At 51.5% G+C, this 8,901-nt stretch overlaps 1 protein-coding gene across 1 annotated transcript in view; it reads left to right on the plus strand.

The window, feature by feature from the left end:
* The first annotated feature begins 4,668 nt into the window (after positions 1-4,668).
* ROBO4 (roundabout guidance receptor 4) overlaps positions 4,669-8,901 on the plus strand; it is a 14,233-nt gene continuing 10,000 nt past the window's right edge. The window contains 10 exon segments of the mRNA XM_023534718.1: positions 4,669-4,738; positions 5,025-5,354; positions 5,652-5,809; positions 6,017-6,137; positions 6,398-6,525; positions 6,626-6,854; positions 7,089-7,201; positions 7,605-7,773; positions 7,941-8,126; positions 8,253-8,323. Coding sequence (XP_023390486.1) covers positions 4,669-4,738; positions 5,025-5,354; positions 5,652-5,809; positions 6,017-6,137; positions 6,398-6,525; positions 6,626-6,854; positions 7,089-7,201; positions 7,605-7,773; positions 7,941-8,126; positions 8,253-8,323 — 1,575 coding nt within the window.

Genomic DNA, 8,901 nt, shown 5'->3' on the forward strand with positions numbered 1-8,901 from the left:
GCTACACAGCAAGGTTGCATGTCTAGGGTTTCGCAGGCCCACTATTGGTGAATTTAAAACATAAGAGCGGGGAGTGGGGTGTCTCCATAGTGTAGTGGTTAGCACGTCTGCTTTTCATGCAGAAGGTTCTGGGTTTGCGCCCCCGGTGGAGCCACGGACCATGCTCCAGGTGGGAATCTAGTTCTTAAGAGGAATCGGCAACATCAATAGGTCAGGGATGGAAGCTGGGGGCGGGGAGGAAGGTGATTAACAGAGAGGAAAAAAATAAGAGCGGGAATTTAAAGCAGGGCAGAGAAAGACAGTAAGTGGCCCAAATGGTCAGTTGTTGAAATCAGTTAAGATCACTAAAACAAAGGAATCTCATTAAGGGGAGGCAGCCCGGCTCTTCACCTAGTCTTGTGGCTGGCAATGTGTTTATTCAAGTGCCTTCATTGAAGCATGATTTTTTACAAGGCATTTACAAGATGCCTCGTAAAAAATGGATGCTTTCGTTTTTGATCTTTAGTTAATAGAGATATATAACTGAAGTATTTATGGGTGAAATGATATGATTTAAGGTTTGCTTTAAAATATTCAGGGGATGGGGGAGGTAAGAAGGATAGATGTAAAAAAAAGGCAAAATTATTTTTAATTATTGAAGCTGGAATGATGATAGGTCCACAGGAGTTCATTATATTCTTCTCTCTGCTTTTGTGTTTTGAAAACTTATACAATAAAGATTTTTTTAAAAGCAAAAAAAACCAAAAAACAAAATGGATGTTTTCGAAATCAAAGCTTAAGTCCAACATTGCATTACCAAAAAGAAAAATAAACAATACCAAACTTATCATACAGCTCTAGTAATTAAGAGTGTGTGGTGTTCATTCAGGAATAGACATATAAACCAACAAAACCAGCTATACATATATGAACATTGGATGTGTGACCAAGAAATCATCACCACTCTTCTGTGAAGAATCATGAAATTGTCCCTGATTTCTGACAGCGTCAAATTCAGAGCAAAGCTCCACTTCCTAGGACCCTCCTCAATATCATCCAGTCAAAGCCCAAATCCTGTAATAGGTTCTTTCTAACAAGCTGTTACTGAGATACTCCACAGTTCTCTGTAGTATGCATTCTCGCCAGCTGCAAAAAGTAATAAACCCAATGTTTTCAACAATAGGCACAGTCCTGGTGGTCTTTAGCTGGAGAGCACTGAGAGGCTGAACACAAAGTACAGTAACTGATCTCCCTTTCTCCTTGGACATGTGAGCAGATGGTTAAATATTGATGCCAACAGCCTTTGAAGTCTCCAGTTGGACAATATTTGGTCTAGGTGTGCACCATAATCATTGGTGTTGAGAAAGTCAGTAAACTGTGGAGTTGAGAGTGTTAGACGTGATTTCCCCATGGACCCTGACATTGCCTGTGATGCTGATGGGACCAGGAGGTAGGGAATAGAAAGCTGTGCCAGTGCAGTGGCATCAGAGAAATCGCTCTATTCAGCTGAGGGTTGGTCATCATTGTCTCTTCTCTTGGCTCAATTTCCCTCCAGCTTAGAATTTTAGAACACAGATGAGAATTTGGAGGTTGGGAATGAGCAAACTCAAGCAAAAAAAGAAAAAAAATAATAAGCGAAAGGAAAAAAGAGCAGAATCTCAAAGCCGAAAAGGATCCCCAGATGTGGTTGGCATTGTTGGCCAGGGAGGAGGTGTGCCATTCCCAGAACACTCAAGAGATTAATTAACACATATCTAGTGTTTCGAAAGCACTTCCATATTCACTACTGACAAATCTCATACAGACATTTCACAGAAAAGGAAAGTGGGGTTCAGAGAGGTTATGTGACTTACTTGAAGTCACTCTGCCAGTAAGAAGTAGAAACAAGTTCTCGACCTAGTGTAACTGACTTTAGTCCCACCTGAATTCGTATGTTTTACCCCACCAGCTTGGCCAGCAGAAGCCCCTGGCTGCCTCTTCGGAGAACCCAGAATAAGAAACCAGAGAAGCCAGAAGCCAGAGGTAGAAAAATTTCCTCTGGAGGGTCTTCTAGAAGGGCACTCATTCCTTGTCCTCTCTCTCTTCTCTCTTAAAAGCAACTGAGTTACTCACAAAACACAAAACTCTAAAACCAGGGGGTAAAGTGAGACACTTTTTAAATGCCACTGGGTCTGCACGTCACCAGGGCCCAGAGCAGACCTTCCTTGAAATTGGAGGTGGCTCCTATTGACTAACATCATCCCTGTGACTCATGCAGTCAGCTCCTCCTTACTGTGTGGAAATGAGACAATCAGGATGCTGATGGGTCAAACTGCTGGAAATGAGCACTGTGGTGTCTGGGAGCCATCCAGACTTACCTCACTGTCGGGAAGTTCCCTTGGCCATCACTCTGTGGATCCCTGAGTGCCCCTGATGCTTGGACCAAGTAAGGTGAAGGATCTCAAATGTCCCACAGGAATAGCTCAGAGTAACTGGTCCCTCCTATGCCCATTGGTTCTTAACACTTGGCTCTCCAGAGCCTGGGAATGAAGAGAGGCTGGAATGGAATAGAGTGGAGTGGAATGGAATGGAATGACAGCAGTCTCCAGGGATGAGGCTCATGACTGTGAGGCAGGAGCCATTCATTCCTCAGGCTGCCATAGCCTCTGGGACTCCGTTCCTGCAGTACAGCACTGGTAGCCCTCCTCACTGTGTCACCTGTCCATTCTCACTCAGCTGAGGACAGGGCTAGTCATCAATCTGAATTCCTTTGGGACTTGCCATCTTTTTTTTCTCTGAGGGAAATTTATACCACTTTCTGAATTATACAGATTTGAGTAAAATCAAGTTGGCATTACATCGTTAGCAGAGAACTCGGTTAATCTCCCCAAGTCTAACATATAAACAGAAGAGACTAACGAAGGACTGCTGACAGCGACTCTTGGGGAGCAGGCAGTCAGGGAGCTACACAGGCTTAAGGGCTCTGTACCTGGGAAATCTCAGGTTGGCTGTGTATGCAGTTAATCCATCTGCCTCACCACATTCTTTCTTGTCTGGTCCTTGGCTGACTTCAGTGTCCATATGAATACCCCCTTCATCCCACTGGCCCCACAAATCTTTGACCCCGTAAATTCTACTTTACCCTGCCAGGCACACATGCCATGGAATTTGTCATTGCCCTTAGCTCCTCCACTTCTGAAATACCAAACTATTTTCCGATCCCAATTCCTATTCTTCTAGCTCCGTCACTCCGTCACTCCGTTAGTTTCATTCTATTCTCCATCTCTTGGAAACGCCCAGGCTGTAGAGACCATGGGCTTCTCTGGCTCTGGTTCTTAATTGGTCTTAGTCTGCATTTGAGAGGAAAAAGAAGAAGCTGTGAAAGAGACCTTCACTCCTCTTGATAGGCTGTTAGAGCTGTGGCTGGCACTGAGGCCAGGCTGGGAAGCGGGAGGAAGAGAGGGAGTCAGCTGGGTTAGGGGCCCCACAGAGAAGCTGGCCAGGAAAGTTGTGAACAAAGGCTGGACACTCTTCCGCTGAGCCCTCTGAGCCCGGCCTTGGCCTTCTGGGAACAGCTCCAGGAAATGGCTGAGATTCCAGATTTGGAAGGAAGAGACCTGTAAACAGGAGCTGGGCTCTGAGAGAGGAGAGCAGCCTCTCTCCGGGGAGGGGGAGGGGGTGGGGGTGGGGAGCAGCAGGGGTAGAGCACTGACATTGCAGACTCAGAAGCTCCAGGCCCATCTGCTACGGATATAGGTTTCAGGGCTAGAAAGACTCTTAAAGATCATTGAGTCCAACCACCTTTCCAGGACCTGAGAACTATCCCTGCTGAGGATGCTTGAATAGTTTCAGTAATAGAATATGCATAAAGATAACAACATTGGCTGAAACTTGCTGATAACTTATAATGCATTAGGTTACTGTACTAAGTGATTTTATCTCATCTCATTCTTATTCTAACCCTGAAGGAAAGGCACTATTATTATTATTCCCCCTTACAGATTAGAAAGTGACTTGCAGGGGTTAAGGAACTTATCCGAGGTCTCCTAGAAGCTTATTCATCTATCTCTGGGCTGAATAGGAACACAGGGCCGGCATCTCCAGCTTGTCCCAGAGCCTCTGAATCCTTGCTATCTTCCTACCCACCTCCCAGCCTCATCAGTCCTTGGGGAATGGATTAAAGAATGACTATACACTCCTGCTCCCCTCCACTTAGCTTCCTTCGCCCGTAGTCCACTTTCCTATATCCTTAGATCCTTTATGATGTGCCCTGAGATTCCGCCTCTGGGTTTCCATTCTACCCTAGCAGAGGGTCGCTTGGAAGCAAAGGGATAGGGATGGGTATTCAAGATTTAAATAGAGGCTTAGGGTGAAATGATCAAGGCTGTGGTCAGGGTTGTGGTTGGTGTGAAGATTACCTTTAAGAAATTCCAGGCTAAATCACGAGGTAAACCTTAAGGCTGATGTTGGAGTCAAGGGTTATAGCTAGAGGGTCAAGGTTGGAGAATCTCTCTCCTCTGGGCTCCTCCCAGTTCTTCAAGGTTCTGAGGGCCAGGCAGGAAGCATCGGTTTCCTCAAAGCTGCTTCCCTCTGGGGCATTCTCAACCACAAACAACCACCAGCAGCCCGCCCCGCCCCTCCTTCCCTTGCTATGAGCTCAGAGCAGCAGGACAAAGTGCTTGGGACCAGGAAAGAGGCCTGAGAGTAGCCATGGGCTCTGGAGGAGCCGGCTTCCTTGGGGCCTGGTGGCCCCTGCCTCTCCTGCTTCTCCTCAGCTCGGGTAAGTGTGGCCCTCCTCTCTCCTGGCCCGTGCTCCCTTGATCCAAGGCCTGGCCAGGGAAGAAGATGCCTCCTTGTTCCTTTGCCTCCCTTTTGCTGTAGGGGCACCAGAGATGATGATGGTAATAGTGATAATATGTGTGTAAGACAGAGAGACAGACATATTGAGAGCTCTGCAGGCCCTCTCCCCTCCCAGCTAGCTTGCTATTTGGATGCAGATGAGGTATGCAGCGGTTTGGGAGGCCTTCTGGTAGTCAGACCAGGCTCTGCTTCCCTTTCCCTCCCAGGAGGCAAGGCTCAGGACTTCCCACCTCAGATTCTAGTCCACCCCCAGGACCAGCTGTTCCAGGGCCCTGGCCCTGCCAAGATGAGCTGCCGAGCTTCAGGCCAGCCGCCTCCCACCATCCGCTGGCTGCTGAATGGGCAGCCTCTGAGTATGGTGCCCCCAGACGTACACCACCTCCTACCTGATGGAACCCTGCTGCTGCTGCGGCCCCCAACCCAGGGACGTGCCCACAAGGACCAGGCCCGATCCACAGACCTAGGCATCTACACCTGTGAGGCTAGCAACCGGCTGGGCACAGCCGTCAGCCGAGGTGCTCGGCTGTCTGTAGCTGGTGAGGCCTGGGAGGGGAGGCGTAAGGTGGGGCACCTGGGGTGAGATGCCTGAGGTGAGGGAGGTTTGAGGGGATATCTGTGAGGGGAGGCTGGGGCTGGGGGATGGGAGGGGAGAGCTGGGTCAGGGGTGAACTTAGATGAGAGACCTGGAGGTGGGGCTCTGAAGAGTGGACACAAGTCAGTGAAAAGGCGGGTAGAGTAAAATGGGGCAGGTGTGATAAGAGACATCGAGCGGGCGCCTCTGGGATGGGGAGGACTGGACACTGCTCCCTGCGGACGCTCCATCCTCTTCGCAGTCCTTTGGGAGGATTTCCAGATCCATCCACGGGACACAGTGGCCACGGTGGGTGAGCAGGTGACCCTGGAGTGTAGGCCACCCTGGGGCCACCCAGAGCCCACAGTCACATGGTGGAAGGATGGGAAACCCCTGGCCCTCCAGCCCGGGCGGCACACAGTAAGTATAGCCCTCTTCCCCATACGTCATCCTGTCCTGGGCACGATGGGGCACACCCTGAGGGGCTGACCCACTCTCCAGCCCCGAGTCCCTGCAGAATTTGAGAAAGGGAAGCTCAGAGGCCTTAAGCTGCCTGATGATGTCTGCCCTCCCCAGTCAGAGCCCCTCCCCACATGGGAGACTTCACAGTGCACCTGGCCCTGACAGGTATCCAGGGGTTCCTTGCTGATGGTAAGAGCAGAGAAGAGCGACGCAGGGACCTATATGTGCGTGGCCACCAATGACGCAGGACGACGGGAAAGCCGGGCAGCCAGGGTGTCGGTCCAGGGTAAGGGAAGAGCAGTCAGCTAGAATCAGGGCCAATGTGGGGACTCCAGTTAGGGCGCTGTGGTCTGGTGTGGGCTGGGTCAGGGTCAGAGCGGCGGGGACCTCACTTAAGGGAAGGTTCCCCGATCCCAGAGTGGAATTAGGAGTGCTTTAGATCTGAGAAATCTGGAAGTTTGGGTTTCTCGGTAGCTAAGGGACGTCCCCCTCCTCAGTCCCTTCATTCTGGCCTGCAGGCCCCATCCCATGCCTCTGCTCCCACAGAGCCCCAGGACTACAAGGAGCCTCTGGAGATTCTGGCTATGCACATTCGGCTGGAAAACGTGACCTTGATGAACCCGAACCCCACAAAGGGCACCAAGCCTGGGCCTGCTGTGTGGCTCAGCTGGAAGGTGAGGCCCAGCACCCAGGGGCGGGAGCCAGTCCAGGGCTCACAAAAGGGCTGAGCATGAGCTCCCTGACCCCTCGACCTTTCTCTGGACTCTCTCCCAGGTGAGTGGCCCTGCTGCGCCTGCTCAGTCCTACACCGCGCTGTTCAGGGCCCAGACGGCCTCGGGAGGCCAGGGAGCTCCGTGGGCGGAGGCCCTGCTGGCTGGCTGGCAGAGCGCAGAGCTTGGCGGCCTCCGCTGGGGCCAAGACTACGAGTTCAAAGTGAGACCATCCTCTGGCCGGGCTCGAGGCCCTGACAGCAACGTGCTGCTCCTGAGGCTGCCCGAACAAGGTAAGGGACAGGTGCCTCCAGACCCAACAATTGGCCCCCTGGTCCCTTCTTGTCTGGGAGGTCCTGGACTGTCCCAGTCCAGTCTGGGGGGATGGAGGATCTGACTCGGAGACTCCCACTCTAATCAGGCAAGCAGTTCTCCTATTCTCATCAGGGTCACCTCTGACCCTGTGTCCCCATCTCAGCTCTTTTCTCTGCCTCGGCATTCTTTACAGCCTCTCTCCCTCCCCCCAGTGCCCAGTGCCCCTCCCCAGGAGGTGACCCTAAAACTTGGCAATGGCAGTGTCCTTATGAACTGGGTTCCACCACCTGCTGAAAACCACAATGGCGTCATCCGTGGCTACCAGGTACCCCCCACAAGTTGACACACCTCCTAGTGGTGCCGGGACCTCCCCCTTTCCTGGCATCCTGCCGGCCCCTGCCCTGAGCACTGAGAAATGTGCCTGTGCAGAGAAGTAATGGACACTTACTGTTGTTGAGCAGGTGTCTGCCAGACCCTGCCAAGTAGTTACCTACTCTCTCTCATTTCATCTCACAGTCTACCCTGGGTTCTTGTCCTAATTTACAGACGTGAAAAGTGAGGACAAGGTCACAGATGTAAGACACAGGAATAAGAAGTGTGGGTGCAGGTGGGGTGGAGCATTCCCCAGTAAAGGGCAGGGCAGGAGTACCACAGGCCCAGATCTATAGATGAAGGACTCAGCTGCTGGGATGGTGCCTGAGGGCGCTGCTCACCCTGCTTGTCCTCAGGTATGGAGTCTGGGAAACACCTCGTTTCTACCAACCAACTGGACAGTGGCAGCCGAGCAGACCCAGCTAGAGATTGCCACCCAAACACCAGGTTCCTACTGTGTGCAAGTAGCTGCGGTCACTGGTGCTGGGGCTGGGGAGCCCAGTAGCCCCGTCTGCCTCATTTTAGGTGAGAGCAGTACCCATCAGACTCACCCCAATTCCCTCAGCCCCAATTCCCACCTTTCTCTCTCCTTGCTCCCTGCTCCTACCTCACACTTCCAGCTTCTCCTCCTTCTCTGTCCGACCCCCACCCCCTCACCTGCCCCCTCCCCCTGAGCTCCAAATCCCATACAGAGCAGGCCATGGAGCGAGCCGCCCGAGAACCAAACGAGCATGGTCCATGGACCCTGGAGCAGCTGAGAGCTACCTTGAGGCGTCCAGAGGTCATTGCCAGTGGGGGTATTGTGCTCTGGCTGCTGCTGCTGGGCACTGCAGTATGTGTTCACCACCGGCGCCGAGCTGCGGTGCACCTGGGCCCAGGTGAGAGGGTGAACTGGACCCCAGATAGGCAGGCCTCCCTGGGTCTAGTGAGAACGCTAAGGAAGGTTAGATCTCTAGCCGGGTGTTGGCAACTCTAGATTTGGCCTTCTTTCTGCCCTCTCTCAGGTCTGTACAGATATACCAGTGAGGATGCCATCCTAAAACACAGGTGAGAGATGAATGGGGAGGAGTCTGAGGTGAGGGAGGGGCGGAGGGGCCAAGGGACAGTGGAGATGGGACTACTCCAGGCAGTTTGAGATCCTAGTACCTGAATCTCTCAACTCCAAGTGAGAATTAATTTCTTTTGCAATAATATTGCTATCACACCACTTGACAGGTGAATACACCAAGAATCATAAACTTAAGTCACTTAGCCCAAGGCAACACAGCTGGCCTTCTGAAATCCTGATCCTGAGCTCTTGTCACGGACTTCTCACTAATACTGACACTTTCCTGCTAACTCATTCTGCTGGGTAAAGAATAACTAGCATGGGAGGACTAGTCTAATTTCTACTTTTTGCTGTACAGTCGGTGTTCACCAAGCAGTGCCTCTGCACTCATAAATCACTCACCTATTGAGCCATCTTTCCTTCACAATAATCCACTCATGGATCCAGCAGAGGGCGCTCTGCCCTCACACCACTGATCCTTACTCATTCCCAGAAACAGGGTAAGCTGGTTGGTTGCAAGTACTCCTGCTCCAAATGCGTTTGGCTGCCAGAAGAAGGCTGTGGTTATCAGACAAGATACTAAAAAAGAAAACGTTCTTTTTTTC

Source organism: Pteropus vampyrus, unplaced genomic scaffold (genome assembly GCF_000151845.1).
Source record: "Pteropus vampyrus isolate Shadow unplaced genomic scaffold, Pvam_2.0 Scaffold130, whole genome shotgun sequence".
NCBI classification, from domain to species: domain Eukaryota; kingdom Metazoa; phylum Chordata; class Mammalia; order Chiroptera; family Pteropodidae; genus Pteropus; species Pteropus vampyrus.